We start from the raw sequence: 18,714 nt of genomic DNA, 5'->3' as shown, positions 1-18,714 counted from the left end.
AAAGCTTATGCTCAAATAAATTGGTTAGTCTCTAAGGTGCCACAAGTACTCCTTTTCTTTTTGCGAATACAGACTAACACGGCTGCTACTCTGAAACCTGAGCTTTTAAGAGCATTTGTCCCCCTCATCCCACATCACTGAAGTTAACAAAAATAAATCCAGAAGAGGTAACTAGGGGAATAAAACAAAAGCAACACACAAAATTTTAAGAAGGGCCCTATAACATCCACACCTATAAATATGAACTGCAACAGCCAAAGGTGTTTATCCTAGTGGAGAACACTGAGTGGGGAACTGGTATATTGATGTCAGTCCTAGGTCAAATATGAGATGTTACAGCATGTTTCAAAGGTCATGTGACAGCACCACAATTAAAGCTTCAGAGCAGTTTGCAGCCAACTGCTCATTCATTCAGAATCCCAATATACAGAATGGCTCCATGTTTTTTGTGAGACATAAGCTACAATAAGTTGAGTAGACATGAAAAAGATTTAGTTCTAAAGTCTGGGAGCTAGACTAAAAGATTAAAAACATATGCGTGGTTCATGCAGTTTCATTCCCCCCTCCAAACACAAATTTATCCTTACCACAGAGTGATTTTCTAATCTTCCGCTTCTAATGAGGAGTACCATTAGTTAATGTGAACACAATGGAGGCATTTAGATTCCAACTTCATACATACCTTATCAAAGGAGATGGTTACATTTTTTTGGTGGGAATGTACTTGAAAAATAATGACAGTCACATTGCTTGCAATATTCTTTATTACAGCTTCCACTGGGATGGTCTGGTTAAGTAGCACATTTTTGAACTTGTCCAAAGAGAGTTCAAGAAGACCTGTATTAAATAAATATCCAACAATCAAAGAAGTTATGTTGGTATCTTTAAAAGGGAGGGGAGGAAGGAGATAAATGTAATGAATTTAAAGATTTACGGGGTCCAAAATTAATTATCTGGAGACAAAACAGAATTTGGTACTAAAAAAAAATTAATTCACATCAGAACACCACAGACCACCATAAAAAGATCTGCTTCTCCAGAAGAAAGCCATAATGAGAGTTTAAGCCTGGGACCCACAAAGAGTGTACATCAAAGGGGCTGTCTTCACTAAAATCTTATGTTGTGCAGAACTGAGTTAGCCGACAATGCTGGCCATGCCTGAACTGGCTGCAAACAAGGCAAACAGCATTCAGTGTGGAATAAACATGATGAGTTGAGTTAGCTGACATGATGCTGAATGCCTCTTGCCCTTGTCTACTGGCCTAACTGACTGGTCAGTACACTAGCCTCACAATATAGTCTTTAGACATACCAGGTGGAATCCAGACCCCGCTGAACTCAATGGCAAAACTTCCAGAATTCACCCAAGATTTCCTAATGAAGACACATGCAGCCATTTTAAAGAAGTTAACATTTTTCCTTGGTGCACGTTGATCTTGGAATTCTGCATTGATGGCGCAATAAGTCTCTAAGTGAGGAGATCTGATAAAAAGTTAATTCATCCAAAGAGAAGTTTGGGGGCTGAAGCCAGGGCAGTTTACCTTAAATAATGCAGACTTGCTGGAGTATGATCCTCAAAATTGAGAGGTACACCCTCTGCATTACTTTAAAAGGAGCCACACTGTCTGATCCAGCTTACTACATAATGAGAATTAACATGTTAACTAGGTATTCAGGTTCTACAAGAAAGCCTAATTAGTGCCAGTAGCTGGGGGGTGGGGCGGGGGGGGACAAAACAAAACAAAACAAATCTACTTAAGACCACCTCAAAATCCATTTGTCACCGAGTTAAAGAAGCACATTTTTTGTAATCAGTAGGTCTTCTGTTTTTGTTTTTAATAGCTTCTTTCAGATATATGGTTAGGTTTCTTTCAGCCCTAGTCTACACTACAAGCTTATGCCAGTATAACTACGTTGCTCAGGGGTGACGTAGTTATGCTGACCTAAACCCCGGTGTAGACAGCGCTATGTTGACAGGAAGGCTTCTCCCGCTGACACAGCTACCACCTCGAGGTAGGGAGCATCTTCACTAAGCACTACAGCAGTGCAGCTGCAGCGCTGTAAGTGTAGACAAGCCTTCAGTTTTGAACCAAGAGGCACAATTCATGCCAAGTTCTTTCTGCCCCCAACCAGTAGTCAACCTAGCAGAGAACTTACCAAGCATAAAAACATAGAGCCACTTCCTCAGCAGAACAACTCTTATCATAGAGTAAATGCTGACAGATGTTGCCTATTATTCCATGCCTCTGTTAGATGGCCTGGATTTGCTTGGAGGACAGTCAGTGCTGCTGCTTCCCTTCCCCAATACCCTCACAGAATATGCAGTGGTCAGGTGCCCTTTTAAACCCTCAAGAGGATACTGTAAAGTTAACCCCCTGAAGGTATGAGACTTGGGAGGACTGCAGCAACAGCAACCACAACCAGACTGGATTATATGCACAGGAATTCAGAACTACCAAAGGAAACAAACTTCATCCTAGCATAAGATTTATATGTTAGGTCACTGGCTTCTAGGAAGCAGCTTTCAGAGGGGGAGCCGCATTAGTCTATCAGCAAAAACAACAAGGAATCCATAAAAAGAAAAGGAGTACTTGTGGCATGCATCCGATGAAGTGAGCTGTACGTCACGAAAGCTTATGCTCAAATAAATTGGTTAGTCTCTAAGGTGCCACAAGTACTCCTTTTCTTTTTGCGGACACAGACTAACACAGCTGCTACTCTGAAAGGAATCCTGGTGGCATCTTAGCGGCTAACATCTCCATAGTATGCTTTCAGATGGTCCCCTTCATTGCAACAATAGCCCCATTAAGGGTTTAGTTTTGACTTCATACAACACATTTATGATAGTCAGCGTAACTTGTGTCAACTTAACTCTGTAGTGGAGACATAGCCTCAAGAGTTGCAACTTTGAAATGACTATTATTTACCATAGTTAATAGGTAGAAACAAAACCCACAGTGCTTAAATTAACTGCTCAATATGCGGACTGCTCAAAACTGCTCCCTACTTCCTAACGCCTACTCAGCTGGTTTTTCACACCAGCTGAACATCAATCAATGTGACCATGTGAGAATTCTTGGTCGACCTAGCACCGTCTGCGGGTTAGACTGGTTTAACTACTCTCTGATGGGGATTTTTCACAACCTTGAGAGGTAGCTATGCTGATGTAACTTTTCAGTATAGACCAGCTTATTCTGGAAACAAGAGTGCTTTTTTCCAGTTTAGCTTAAATCACGATAAGAGCATATACGCTTGGGAGTTATTTCAGAATAACCCATGTGTAGACAAGCCCTTATATACAGTTAGTGTTTGTTAAATGATTTTGCCAGTCTTTTTGTGTAGCCTCAAGCTGGCTCCAAATCACTTACACCTGAATGGCTCATCCAGCAAAAATAAGATCAGCACACAAACAGCAGTTCTTTTAGAGTCAGATTCAAACACATTCGGTAGAGAGGTCTGAAATCCAGTTCTAATTATTGTTCATGGGCCAGAATTACAGATTTAGTACTCCATATTTGATTCAGTCCAAAAGGGTAATTCCCATTTATGTCAACAAGAAGTTTATACAAAGAGCAAGGGCAGAGTTATAACTCAAAACTTAGCTTTTGTTTTGTAGCACCTTGATGCTGCAATCAGCATCATTCACTGGCAAATAAGCTCACTTTTAGGATCCCTGTTATTTCTGTTCTTATTTCTCTTCTTTTGCCATCCATCTCTGTTTCTTTTTCTTTGAATGTCTCCCTTCCATAGTTTCTTCCATGCCAAACTTCCAGACCCTTCCACCTTATCAGCAATGAAAAGGTCACAGTTTGCAACCATTGTTTCAGGTTGTCTGCAGATTCAAGGCGACAACACAGCCACAGTTACGCTCTGTTCGCATTCTGACAGTTACCTTCCTGGGTGCTGAAAGATTTCATATTAAACGTTTTTACAGATTCTGCATAACTAATATGCAGGCCACATAAACACCACTCGACAGACTTACCATGCCTACTTTCGAGTCATCTCCCACATATTAGGCTTCTCCTCTGTGCAGCCTCGGCACGTACCATTTCAGACATTTAGATTTAAGAAAGAGATCATTTATAAACACAATACAGAACATAGCAAAGAATTCCACAATTAAAGCAGTAGCCTGATCCATTAATGAAAGTGAACTTATTTCATACTCCAAAAGGAAAAGAAAATGGATTCTTGGTCTTTGGCTTTTAACAAACGAACAAACAAAGCTGCCTTCTAGAATCGAGCCGTTTCAAAATCTAGAATCAAAGAGGAATTTTTCACAAGTACTAAATTCACACAAAAGAAAAAGATTATGGGAAAATTAACTTTTGTTTAGCCACAGTACAGACCCAGTATGGCCAGTGAAAGCTTTTCACTGCCTCAGCCCCAAACTACAGGAACAAGCAGGGCTCAATTTATGCCAGGACTTGCCAGTGCTGAGCCCCAGCACCTCTAGGCTTAGCAGTTCATATCCCTGGCATCTCTGGGCTTGGTGCATTAATTTGAATATATAAAAATTGCTTGAGTCCTGGCATCTCTTTCCTTACAAATTAAGCGCTGGGAATAAGGGTTCAATTCATCTTGGCTCTCATTAAGCAAGCTGAGGGGACAGTTTAGTTTCCATGCCTATGCAAAAATCCCCAAAAGGATGCCAACTGAGGTGTTTGTTCTGCAGTGTCCAGGATCTGTCTGTCCACCGAAACCTGATCAACTTGTTTATACAGAGGCCTGTAAACAGCCAAAGGTAACACCTAGAAATGAAATGCATCCTTTATTAAGAGTTTAGGAGAGCCAAAATAGGAGGTACTAGAGAGGACATCTTTCCCTCCCGTTCAGTTATATCAAGTTGGAAGATTCCTTACTCTGAGGTTTCCTATTAAAAGTTTCCTATGAAAAGTCTCTAGTTATTTTGTCATCCCAAGCAGGCACGTGTTCTGCTTGTACAGCATTGCATCAACAAGTGATGAATGGAAAAGAAACAGCCTATTTAGGAATCCCTCACCATTACATGACAAGTTCTCAGTTACATGTCAGGGTGTACAAAGGCATAAAAATACACATTTAAGCCATGCGCAGTTTAATACACAATTTTTACAAGTTCAGGGAAGCTTAGTACTGGTGAAAAGTATCACTGACAGCCCGGGGAATGAAGTCCTCCACCCACAGACCACTAAATAGCCTGCACCATCACTTCGCTGTGTTGCTGCAGCCTTCCCTGTATTGAATATAGGTATCACAGTACCACTTAGAGGGCTCAGCTGAGATTGAAGCCCCACTGCGCTAGAGCTAGTGTATCACACACAGACAGAGAGACAGCCCCTGTCCTTGAGAGCTTTCTGTTTAAGTAGACAAAAGTGGGAGGGAAACAGAGAGGTGAAGTTATCTGCCCAAATTCACATAGCAGGTCAGAGTAACAGCCATGTTAGTCTGTATCCACAAAAACAACAGGAGTACTTGTGGCACCTTAGAGACTAACAAATTTATCTGAGCATAAGCTTTCGTGAGCTACAGCTTACTTCAGCATGTAGTGGAAAATACAGTGGGGAGATTTCTATATACAAAGAACATGAAACAATGAGTGTTACCATACATACTGTAACGAGAGTGATCAGGAAAGGTGAGCTATTACCAGCAGGAGAGCGGCGGGGGCGGGCGACAGGACAGACCTTTTGTAGTGATAATCAAGGTGGGCCACTTCCAGCAGTTGACAAGAACGTCTGAGGAACAGTGCGGGGGCGGCGGGGGGGAATAATCATGGGGAAATAGTTTTACCTTGTGCAATGACCCATCCACTCCCAGTCTTTCTTCAAGCCTAAGTTAATTGTATCCAGTTTGTAAATTAATTCCAATTCAGCAGTTGGAGTCTGTTTCTGAAGTTTTTTTTTGTTGAAGAATTGCCACTTTTAGGTCTGTAAATCGAGTGACCAAAGAGATTGACGTGTTCTCCGACTGGTTTTTGAATGTTATAATTCTTGACGTCTGATTTGTGTCCATTTATTCTTTTACGTAGAGACTGTCCAGTTTGGCCAATGTACATGGCAGAGGGGCATTGCTGGCATATATCACACTGGTAGATGTGCAGGTGAACGAGCCTCTGATAGCGTGGCTGATGTGATTAGGCCCTATGATGGTCTCCCCTGAATAGATATGGGGGCACAGTTGGCAACGGGCTTTGTTGCAAGGATAGGTTCCTGGGTTAGTGGTTTTGTTGTGTGGTTGCTGGTAAGTATTTGCTTCAGGTTGGGGGGCTGTCTGTAAGCAAGGACTGGCCTGTCTCCCAAGATTTGTGAGAGTGATGGGTCATCCTTCAGGATAGGTTGTAGATCCTTGATGATGCGTTGGAGAGGTTTTAGTTGGGGGCTGAAGGTGATGGCTAGTGGCGTTCCGTTATTTTCTTTGTCGGGCCTGTCCTGTAGTAGGTAACTTCTGGGTACTCTTCTGGCTCTGTCAATCTGTTTCTTCACTTCAGCAGGTGGGTATTGTAGTTGTAAGAATGCTTGATAGAGATCTTGCAGGTGTTTGTCTCTGTCTGAGGGGTTGGAGCAAATGCGGTTGTATCGTAGAGCTTGGCTGTAGACAATGGATTGTGTGGCGTGGTCTAGATGAAAGCTGGAGGCATGTAGGTAGGAATAGCGATCAGCAGGTTTCTGGTATTGGGTGGTGTTTCTGTGACCATCGCTTATTAGCACAGTAGCGTCCAGGAAGTGGATCTCTTGTGTGAACTGGTCTAGGCTGAGGTTGATGGTGGGATGGAAATTGTTGAAATCAGGGTGGAATTCCTCAAGGGCTTCTTTTTCATGGGTCCAGATGATGAAGATGTCATCAATGTAGCGCAAGTAGAGTAGGGGCATTAGGGGACGAGAGCTGAGGAAGCGTTGTTCTAAGTCATCCATAAAAATGTTGGCATACTGTGAGGCCATGCAGGTACCCATAGCAGTGCTGCTGATTTGAAGGTATACATTGTCCCCAAATGTGAAATAGTTATGGGTGAGGACAAAGTCACAAAGGTCAGCCACCAGGTTTGCCGTGACATTACCAGGGATACTGTTCCTGATGGCTTGTAGTCCATCTTTATGTGGAATGTTGGGGTAGAGGGCTTCTACATCCATAGTGGCCAGGATGGTGTTATCAGGAAGATCACAGATGGATTGTAGTTTCCTCAGGAAGTCAGTGGTGTCTCGAAGATAGCTGGGAGTGCTGGTAGCGTAGGGCCTGAGGAAGGAGTCTACATAGCCAGACAATCGATATGCACGGTCTGAAATTGTGGAAAAGCAGCATCGCTTGCCCCATAACCTCAGCCGTGCAGAACACAATGCCATCCACAGCCTCAGAAACAACTCTGACATCATAATCAAAAAGACTGAAAAAGGACTGATTGACATTTCATCCCTGCCTTGCCACCCCACCCATCATCAGGTGTTCACACATTATTTGGGGCATACAATAAACAAGCCGCAAGAGTTGTTAATACATGCATTTCATGTAGTAATATTTGCAATATCATTAATATTGTGATACAGCATGGCCAGAGGGCAGCAGGAGAGCGTTAGAAGGGAGCCTTATTCCCTGTATAGGAAAGAAAGTTTGCTATAGATTAATTAAAGCACCTGAAACCAGTCACCTGATAAAACCCCCCTGCTTCAATCAGACAAGGGAAGGAGTTGAAGCAGAGTGGACTGATGTTGGATTAGAGAGCAGTTTGGAGGAGTCGAAGCAGAGAGCAGTTTGGAGAAGTGCTGCGGTGGGCTAAGACGACCAAGACCCTAGGTAAAGGCACACCTGGTTTGTGCAGAGGGAGCGCAGGAAGCCCCACAAGCTGAAGGGCAGGAGAGGAAAGTAGCCCAGGGGAAGGAACTGCTAGTTCAAGTGGTTTACCGCCATCCCTAGGGCCCCTGGGCTGGGACCCGGAGTAGAGGGCAGGCCCAGGTGCCTCCCTCTCCACTCCCCTCCTCTAGGACACTAGTGGGGCAGTTAATACCCCAGTTCAGGGGTGAGAAACAGTGCCCTGAACCCTCCCCAAGAAGAGAAAGCGCGAGACCCATCAAAGTAGTGCCGGCAATTTGCCACAATATGTATATGAATAATACAAGTATATGACGCAGGAGGTGGCGGGTACAGTACGAACCTTAATCCTCAATTCATCTAGTGAACACTTTTTAATGTGAAATCATTCAAAATATATATTTGTTTAAATTATAGTAATACTTTAACCTAATACTCCAAAGCACATTTCCCATACTTGTGCCTGAAGATGTGCTCATCTTCTATAAAACGCTTCAGTTGGTGGTGGTAGGGAGCTGAGCTTTGGTGTTGACATGGTACCTTTACCAATTTTCACTGCACGTTATTTCTCCCATGCTTCTGACATGGTGGCACAGTTTGTTTGCCAGTTCAAAGCCATCAGGTATTGCTGCACTGATGTCAGCCAGCAGAAAGAGGGAGTCACCAGCTCACAGAATCTTCAACACAGTGGCAAGGCCAAAATAGGATGGTACTGCATCACTGCCCAAGGGTACAAGGACAGCTAACAGTCCAGGCACAATGTTCTAGTGTTGCTCTGCAGCAGCATGAATGTTTATTACAGCTCCCTCTCAAGCTAGAGAGTCCTTAATCGCTTAAGAAATTAGGCCCTGTTCAAGGTGATGATGCAAGAGTAAAATAAATCAGTAAAACAAATACACAATACTGATATTCCCACTGGATTTTCTTTTGCATCATCATTTGTTTTGCTAGGAGGTTGTCCAACTCCACAGGTGGCCATATCTTCCCTGTTGATCACCACACCACCTTCTTTACTTCAACTGGGGTGTGTCTCTACCTGCAATGACTACCTTGTGCTCTAACAGGTTCTCTTGGTCAAAATTCTTGTCTTGAATGGAGTTCTGTAGAAATGATGTTAATCCACTGTTTCTTGTTTCCAGTTTCCATCAGTTTCCACAACTTTCTGTGGCAGTAGCTCTGTATTTGCACTCAGCTGATGCACCCTGCTTGCTTCCGTAGCTCTGCTAGATCTTGTGACACTCTTTGTGATGAGGACTTTGTACTTTTCAAAGACAAGGTTACGTCACCTGCAGCTAGCTTGTGTTCAGTGCAGACTCAGAAATTGGACACAAAGTCCTTGAATATCACTTGCTGGCCAGCATACCACTGAAAGAAGTGGAACGGTCAATGACTTTACAGGTGATGTCTTGTTAAGTATGTCTAGTTGACACCTCTATCTGCAGCTGGTTCTTTAGCTTACACTTAGTCTTGGAAAGCCTCATGTCACCAGCGTCCGAGAACATCTGACATTGGTACAGGAACCAACTCATGTGACAAAATATTCTTCATGTCAACCTCTCGTGAACTTGCTTGTAGGCAAGTGTCAAATGCCTTTGTTGGACAAACCTGTACATGCTTTGTCCCTGCCAGTGGCTCTGCTATCCTTGGTACGGTGTTACAGAACCCTGTGGACCAGTTACGTTCAAATTCTTGCATTTGGTGAATTCCAATTGTAAATGTCATCTACACTGATGGATAGCAGTACCACTCTACCACTGACCATGTTTATTATTGCCTCTGGGTGCTTAGTGGGGTTTAAGGGATCAATACACAGCTCTAGCTTCTTATTAATGCTTTCTCTGTCCCTTGCAACTGCAGCAATCCTTGATTTGATTTCTTCTTCATGGATCTCTTGCATTTCTGCCTCATGAAGGTGGTTTCAAAGTACATGTCATTGCATATATCTGTGAAAGTAGAATGAATTATATTGAAATTATAATTCATTAAAGAAATGTTACTTGAAGGGTTTGTTGAAATATAGTTGTCAGGAAGAGAAACATTAAGGAGTGTGAGACAATGGGTCCTCAAACTAATTAACTTAGAGCTCCTACTGAGCTAGGAGATTGGTAAACGTTAGTATGCAAATAAGATATGTATGTATATTTGTCAGTTTCTGCTTCCTTTTGTCTCTTATGTTAAATTGGCTTTGGCTTAGCTGTATAAATAAAAAGAAAAGGAGTACTTGTGGCACCTTAGGTGCCACAAGTACTCCTTTTCTTTTTGCGAATACAGACTAACACGGCTGTTACTCTGAAACCTGTATAAATAAAAGTTATCTTTAGCCTCAGAGAGGGGTTCACATCTGGGTGCATTGGAAAAGCACTTTGCTAATAAACAGAGTGGTCTGACAAATTATGACAGGTTTCAGAGTAACAGCAGTGTTAGTCTGTATTCGCAAAAAGAAAAGGAGTACTTGTGGCACCTTAGAGACTAACCAATTTATTTGAGCATGAGCTTTCGTGAGCTACAGCTCACTTCATCGGATGCATACCGTGGAAACTGCAGCAGACTTTATATATACACAGAGAATATGAAACAATACCTCCTCTCACCCCACTGTCCTGCTGGTAATAGCTTATCTAAAGTGATCATCAGGTTAGGCCATTTCCAGCACAAATCCAGGTTTTCTCACCCTCCACCCCCCCACACAAATTCACTCTCCTGCTGGTGATAGCCCATCCAAAGTGACAACTCTTTACACAATGTGCATGATAATCAAGTTGGGCCATTTCCTGCACAAATCCAGGTTCTCTCACTCCCTCACCCCCCTCCAAAAACCCACCCCCATACACACACAAACTCACTCTCCTGCTGGTAATAGCTCATCCAAACTGACCACTCTCCAAGTTTAAATCCAAGTTAAACCAGAACATCGGGGGGGGGGGGGTAGGAAAAAACAAGAGGAAATAGGCTACCTTGCATAATGACTTAGCCACTCCCAGTCTCTATTTAAGCCTAAAATAATAGTATCCAATTTGCAAATGAATTCCAATTCAGCAGTTTCTCGCTGGAGTCTGGATTTGAAGTTTTTTTGTTTTAAGATAGCGACCTTCATGTCTGTGATTGCGTGACCAGAGAGATTGAAGTGTTCTCCGACTGGTTTATGAATGTTATAATTCTTGACATCTGATTTGTGTCCATTTATTCTTTTACGTAGAGACTGTCCAGTTTGACCAATGTACATGGCAGAGGAGCATTGCTGGCACATGATGGCATATATCACATTGGTGGATGTGCAGGTGAACGAGCCTCTGATAGTGTGGCTGATGTTATTAGGCCCTGTGATGGTGTCCCCTGAATAGATATGTGGGCACAATTGGCAACGGGCTTTGTTGCAAGGATAAGTTCCTGGGTTAGTGGTTCTGTTGTGTGGTATGTGGTTGTTGGTGAGTATTTGCCTCAGGTTGCGGGGCTGTCTGTAGGCAAGGACTGGCCTGTCTCCCAAGATTTGTGAGAGTGTTGGGTCATCCTTTAGGATAGGTTGTAGATCCTTAATAATGCATTGGAGGGGTTTTAGTTGGGGGCTGAAGGTGACGGCTAGTGGCGTTCTGTTATTTTCTTTGTTAGGCCTGTCCTGTAGTAGGTAACTTCTGGGAACTCTTCTGGCTCTATCAATCTGTTTCTTTACTTCTGCAGGTGGGTATTGTAGTTGTAAGAAAGCTTGACAGAGATCTTGTAGGTGTTTGTCTCTGTCTGAGGGGTTGGAGCAAATGCGGTTGTATCGCAGAGCTTGGCTGTAGACGATGGATCGTGTGGTGTGGTCAGGGTGAAAGCTGGAGGCATGCAGGTAGGAATAGCGGTCAGTAGGTTTCCGGTATAGGGTGGTGTTTATGTGACCATTGTTTATTAGCACTGTAGTGTCCAGGAAGTGGATCTCTTGTGTGGACTGGACCAGGCTGAGGTTGGTGGTGGGATGGAAATTGTTGAAATCAGGGTGGAATTCGTCAAGGGCTTCTTTTCCATGGGTCCAGATGATGAAGATGTCATCAATATAGCGCAAATAGAGTAGGGGCTTTAGGGGACGAGAGCTGAGGAAGCGTTGTTCTAAATCAGCCATAAAAATGTTGGCATACTGTGGGGCCATGCGGGTACCCATAGCAGTGCCGCTGATCTGAAGGTATACATTGTCCCCAAATGTGAAATAGTTATGGGTAAGGACAAAGTCACAAAGTTCAGCCACCAGGTTAGCCGTGACATTATCGGGGATAGTGTTCCTGACGGCTTGTAGTCCATCTTTGTGTGGAATGTTGGTGTAGAGGGCTTCTACATCCATAGTGGCCAGGATGGTGTTATCAGGAAGATCACCGATGGATTGAAGTTTCCTCAGGAAGTCAGTGGTGTCTCGAAGGTAGCTGGGAGTGCTGGTAGCGTAGGGCCTGAGGAGGGAGTCTACATAGCCAGACAATCCTGCTGTCAGGGTGCCAATGCCTGAAATGATGGGGCGCCCAGGATTTCCAGGTTTATGGATCTTGGGTAGTAGATAGAATATCCCAGGTTGGGGTTCCAGGGGTGTGTCTGTGCGGATTTGATCTTGTGCTTTTTCAGGAAGTTCCTTGAGCAAATGCTGTAGTTGCTTTTGGTAACTCTCAGTGGGATCATAGGGTAATGGCTTGTAGAAACTCGTGTTGGAGAGCTGCCGAGCAGCCTCTTGTTCATATTCCGACCTATTCATGATGACAACAGCACCTCCTTTGTCAGCCTTTTTGATTATGATGTCAGAGTTGTTTCTGAGGCTGTGGATGGCATTGCGTTCCGCATGGCTGAGGTTATGGGGCAAGTGATGCTGCTTTTCCACAATTTCAGCCCGTGCACGTCGGCGGAAGCACTCTATGTAGAAGTCCAGTCTGCTGTTTCGACCTTTAGGAGGAGTCCACCTAGAATCCTTCTTTCTGTAGTGTTGGTAGGGAGACCTCTGTGGATTAGTATGTTGTTCAGAGGTATTTTGGAAATATTCCTTGAGTCGGAGACGTCGAAAATAGGATTCTAGGTCACCACAGAACTGTATCATGTTCGTGGGGGTGGAGGGGCAGAAGGAGAGGCCCCGAGATAGAACAGCTGCTTCTGCTGGGCTGAGAGTATAGTTGGATAGTTTAACTTGTATAGTTGGATAGTTTAACTGGTTTAACTTGGATTTAAACTTGGAGAGTGGTCAGTTTGGATGAGCTATTACCAGCAGGAGAGTGAGTTTGTGTGTGTATGGGGGTGGGTTTTTGGAGGGGGGTGAGGGAGTGAGAGAACCTGGATTTGTGCAGGAAATGGCCCAACTTGATTATCATGCACATTGTGTAAAGAGTTGTCACTTTGGATGGGCTATCACCAGCAGGAGAGTGAATTTGTGTGGGGGGGTGGAGGGTGAGAAAACCTGGATTTGTGCTGGAAATGGCCTAACCTGATGATCACTTTAGATAAGCTATTACCAGCAGGACTGTGGGGTGAGAGGAGGTATTGTTTCATATTCTCTGTGTATATATAAAGTCTGCTGCAGTTTCCACGGTATGCATCCGATGAAGTGAGCTGTAGCTCACGAAAGCTCATGCTCAAATAAATTGGTTAGTCTCTAAGGTGCCACAAGTACTCCTTTTCTTCTGACAAATTATGTGAGTCCTGAATCTGACTTTGACATACCATTCCATATTGCTGGAACATGAACATGATCAGCTGTTTTCATGCCCCATGTGTTTGTTTTTAACCTGTTAATGTCTAAAACTGTCCAATATTTCAAAACTGCTTCTCAGGAGTGAGTATGTGAGAATTTAAGTGAGCAAGTTCAGAGAACAAGAAAGTGCCTTGTGTCTCTGGGAGAGGAGGGAGCATACTAGTAAGATATAATCCTAATACACACACTAATACAGAGATAAATTAGCTAGAAGGGTACATATGTTATGTTCCATAACAAAATTAGTGTGAAGTTTATTAAAAAAATTGAAATTCTGTGAAAGGGGGTATCACTGTCATCTTGCTTGTGAATCAGGAGTGGGGTGGAATTAAGTGCTAAGCAGTGACAAGGGGTCATCAGGCAGTTTTTTAGAATTGAGGGTTTTTCAATTCGGAATCCACAAGAAAAAAACAACAAACCAACACTATATGTACACTAAAACAAAGTATTCCCAAAAACTTGTATTTGGCTACCAGACTACTCCCCCAAGCCATTCAACTTTCCCTCATCACACTATTGCCCAATTTTCCCCACTAAGCAATAATTACCTTGAGTTGTTTCCATGTTTGTATCAATGATTCCATACAAAGTTTCTTAATCAAGGAACCACATTCACAGCAGAACCATATTGACTCAGCAAATAAAAGGGTAGGGGAAACCCAACCACTCCTCTATAGTTCCTCCTTTTACTCTTAAATGTCAAAAGGGACTCCAAGTCTTTAAGACGGTCTAGAGGGCCCTTTTATATGGTGGTATTTTATGTGCAGGAACTATCAGCATAAGGAAGGGCCACTGACAAGCCCCCAAATACACTGCAACTATAGCAGACCCTGGAAAGGGAGTCAAGTCAGTTAAGAGACCTAGCACAGGTGGAATTTAACTGGCTCCCTGAAACTAGAGGACAGCATAGATTACACAAAGCTTTCACTTTGTTACAAAGGCCCTATTACCCTATCTGCACCATAAACACGACTGTTGTAGTGCTGTGCCATGCCATAATGTGCCAGGCAAGTACAACTGTGTTCTTCCATTTGAGGAAAGAGAGAGAATCCCTATGAAATAGGACAGCCTAAAGTCTCCTGTACCAAACTGGTGGTGTTCATCCAGTCGTACTGCTGTGCAGAATTAGAATTTCAGCAGAGATTACAAGGGGAGTATTAGAAACTAGATAGTCAAACACATCCTATAATGCATTAGCAAGGACACAGATCGGACCCAATATACTTTTGAAAGGGTTAATTAGAGAGCTAGCAAAGAAAACTCAGCCACTTCCTCCAAACTCAAAAGATATATTGTTAATATAAAGGTTGAAGAGTAGCAGCCGTGTTAGTCTGTATTAACAAAAAGAAAAGGAGGACTTGTGGCACCTTAGAGACTAACCAATTTATTTGAGCATAAGCTTTCGTGAGCTACAGCTCACTTCATCGGATGCATGCCACAAGTACTCCTTTTCTTTTTGTTAATACAAAGCACATGAACAGCCACTGGATATTCCCAGCCAAGTGGATTATTAAAGTAAACCTGAAATGTAAATTAAAGTGTTTGGTCATAGATGTGTTAAATATGTTTTTTATCTAAAGCTGGTTGAGAGTTTCCTAAATTTTTTGACCAGCTTTATATAAATGTAGGTCTGCCTTGCAACAGTAGCCAGGCATCCTCCAAGGGGAAGTGTGTTAGCTCAGTATCACTTTTGCTGTTTCCCCACTTAAATGTACTGCGGAAACCAACAAGAACATATAACCATAAAAAGTGTGAAAACAGACTTCTTCCTCTGGTCTCTTTAGGGTGAGAAGGGAAGTCACTGCCAGCATTTTACAAACACAGGGATTCAATCCACTTCAGCCCGGGTTTTCACAAGTGCTCACTAATTTTAGGTGCCCAATTTGAGATATTCAGGGCCTGATTTTCAGAAGCACACCCCCAACTGACTTCAGCTCAGCATCTCCAAGGGGAGGGAGAAAAGGAGACTCCACGTGTCTCAAGTTGAGTACCAAATTAGCAAATATATAATTTTTTTAAATGTTGGCATAAAATCTTATTACATATGACAAGGGCTGGAAGTACCTTATTGCCAAATATTTTCTATGCTTTACTAAACAATATTAAATTTAAAGCAAAGTTGTAAGAATCAAAGTCAAAGTTCCCCCAAACCATCCGACTGATGTGGTGAAGGCAAGTCAATTTCATAGCCAACAGTCCACAAGGGAGAGAGATGTGGCCAGTGTCACATCAGACTACCTTTGACTATCCCTAACCCCATGGACTAGGTATCCATTTGGCAGCTGGGTGAACTGGAGGGGGCCTTTCAGTGCAAGATGGAACATGACTCAAACTCATAACCTTCAGGACTGTAGTAGAGTGCCTTAGCCACTGTAAAAGATCAGCTAAAAAGGAAATTCAGAGTTAAGGCCAACACTCCATCAAGTTGTCTATGTCTACACAGAGACACTAAGGCAGAGGTGGGCAAACTACGTCCTGTGGGACCCTCCTGCCCGGCCCCTGAGCTCCTGGCCCAGGAGGCTACGCCTGGCCCCTCCCCCGCTGTTCCCCCTCCCCCGCAGCCTCAGCTCACTGCACAGCCGGCGCAATGCTCTGGGTGGCGGGGGCTGCGAGCTCCTGGGGCAGCGCAGCTGCAGAGCCCGGCCTGACCCAGTGCTCTGTGGTGAGCAGTGGTGTGGCTGGCTCCAGCTGGGCAGCACGGCTGTAGCACCCCCAGCGCTCCAGGCAGCGCGGTAAGGGGTCAGGGAGCGGGGGGTCAGGGGTGTGGGGATGGGGTCGGGGCGGTCAGAGGGTGGGGAACAGGGGGGTTGAATGGGGGCAGGGATCCCGGCAGGGCAGTCGGGAATGAGGGGGGGTTGGATGGGGTGGCGGAGGGCAGGAGGCAAAGCCACGCTCCCCTCCCCTAACCAGCTCTCCATACAATTTCCAAAACCCGACGTGGCCCTCAGGCCAAAAAGTTTGCCAGCCCCTGCACTAAAGCTTGGTCTACACTACAAACTGATGTCAATATAATGACATTGCACTGCTGAACTATTTTGGAATCATCAGATTCAAGAACCAGGCTTTTAGAACAGTTTGCTTCATAGTCATGGCTATTTCTTGGATCATTAACAAAGAGATGATCAACACTTTGCAAGCTTTACAAAAAAAAAAAAAAAAAAAAACACACCACAGATCTACTAATCAGTTTCTCTAAACCTCTACTGTCTATTGACTCAACATGGTGACACACTGATCTAGAATAGTCCATATGCTTGAATTAACCATATATGTAGTACTAGAATTCATGTATGTTGCTTACCACTTTTTTTGCACAACTTAGTGCTTTTGAAAGAGAAATGTCAAGTTAAAACACAAGCCACACTGTTTACTAGTTGTCAGCAAAATGAGATTAAAATCAAGTTCTACAATTCTTAGAACAGACCGATATTATCAGAAGTTTGGAACCATCCAAAAAAACATTTCTTGCATTAAGATCTTGCGTGGCAAGTTTCAGTCCAGTGTATCCAGACTGTCATTTAGTTTATGAATCAGGGAAAAGAAGGATAAATTATGGCAATGCTAATATAGCCTCAAACTATACTTCTGTGAATAAATACATCTCTTCATACTGAAAATTTTGTTACAACTAGAACTTTATAAGATTTCAGCAGTATCGTTGCATAAAACAGATTGCTTCCACCTGATGGACCTTTATTTTCCACATCTATTATTCAAACAGACACTGTCCAACCTTCATGGTGCATCACAATCCAACAGTTTGAATGAAACTGCACATATTTCAAGGAGGGGGCCATATCAGTAGTTGTTCAATTTCTTATTTTTTGTTTTAACCAGTTTTGAGAGTGCTCTGTTTTACGATTCAATGAAGTCATGCCCTCCAGGAGAAGTACGTTACTGTTGCTTACAGGCTAGCCATAGTGCTATTAAGATCCTCCCTTCGACAATGAAATGTTTGTTCAAGGCAAGAAAAAAGCCTCACTGTTGCCGAAACATATGACAGAGCCCTGACCCAGGAAACACATGACATGCTCCTTTAAAGCCTATAGTGCTCATGATCACTTTGCAGCTTATGCAAACCACCTGATTTTGGTAACCAACCCAACTCATGCCAATTCCCCTCTGTGTAGAATGCATTCTGGTGTGCGAAGCACTTTGACAGCTGTTCAAACGCTATTTGCAAATAAATAAAGATCCCAAGAAGCAACACGGCCACCCCAGGCCAGAGAAATGATTAGGAATCTTGACAAACTATCCTAGGCCACCCCTTATTTGCAGCTCATTGAAGCCTCTCGCACCTGTGATCCAGGATCACCTTTGCAGCCTGAGAGATGATTCCCCGGCTATTTGTGGGGCGAACAATCCCGAGGTGTCCACCTGCTGATGAAAATACCTTTGGCCAACACGGCTCAGAAATAGCCAAGAAGGGCAAACAAGCGGCCAGCGCTCTGTTTTTAAACACAGGCACGCTTGTTTTGACGGAGCGGACGTGAAAGAGGAGCCAGCTTTCCATTTCAAGCCAGAGAGTGCCTCTGCTCCGGGGGGCGGTGTTCTGATAGTCCAGGCCAGAGGGGACCCTTTCTCTCCGTCCCTCCCACCCCCCTTTGCAGCTTACCCGCGCCGGCGCTGACCAAGGCTTCACGCCTGCAAGCGAGCCCCAAGACCAGCAAGGTGCTGGGGAAGAAGCGCGGGAGCCACATTGCGCCTGGAAAGTCCCCCGCCGAGCCCGAGGCGGGGCGAGCGAAGGGCTCCCCGAGAGGGCGGCTCGCGAGACGCTCACTCCGCGGCGCGGGCGGCTCTCACTCTGCCCCTCATGGCAGCCCGGGGGGCCAGCCCCATGCGCCCTGACGCTAACCCGAGCCGGCCTCGCCTCCGCTCGCCCCCATTTCTAACCGGCAGGCTCAGCGAAGGCGCCCACTTCCGGCCGTCAGCCCTTTGCTTTGCGGCCGCGGCGAGCGCCTCGCTCGCTCTCGCTGGTTCGCGGGCGGAAGAGCAGCTGGGGCTAGGGAGCGGGAGATGCCAAGTTCCCAGGAGAGTATGGGCGCCCCGGAGCTGTGCCGGGGCTACTCCTGCTGAGCAGTGCACCCGACGGGCCTCGAGAGTGTCGGACAGTAGTTCTGCAAGGGACAAAAACTAATCATCCAGAACTAATGGAGGGCGGGCTCCCCTTTTGTATTGTTTATGCAGCTCATTGTCAGTAATTTTCTGTAATTTTCACTCCCTGCGTCTGAAGA

At 44.3% G+C, this 18,714-nt stretch overlaps 1 protein-coding gene across 2 annotated transcripts in view; it reads right to left on the bottom strand.

The window, feature by feature from the left end:
* The window catches only part of TM7SF3 (transmembrane 7 superfamily member 3), a 34,359-nt gene extending 15,988 nt beyond the window's left edge, over nt 1–18,371 (bottom strand). The window contains exons 1-2 of one of the 2 annotated variants that reach the window (XM_077826172.1): nt 18,096–18,371; nt 683–837 (exon numbers count right to left, since the gene is read on the bottom strand). In XM_077826172.1, coding sequence (XP_077682298.1) covers nt 683–837; nt 18,096–18,180 — 240 coding nt within the window. In that variant the 5' untranslated portion in view covers nt 18,181–18,371. Of the gene's footprint in view, nt 1–682; nt 838–3,662; nt 3,898–18,095 lie in introns of those variants that run through there. The other variant, XM_077826164.1, reaches the window with a different exon arrangement.
* Nucleotides 18,372–18,714: the final 343 nt, after the last annotated feature.

This window comes from Eretmochelys imbricata, chromosome 1 (genome assembly GCF_965152235.1).
Source record: "Eretmochelys imbricata isolate rEreImb1 chromosome 1, rEreImb1.hap1, whole genome shotgun sequence".
NCBI lineage: Eukaryota > Metazoa > Chordata > Testudines > Cheloniidae > Eretmochelys > Eretmochelys imbricata.
Note: the sequence above shows the minus strand (reverse complement) of the source record. Positions and strands in the feature narration are given on the sequence as shown.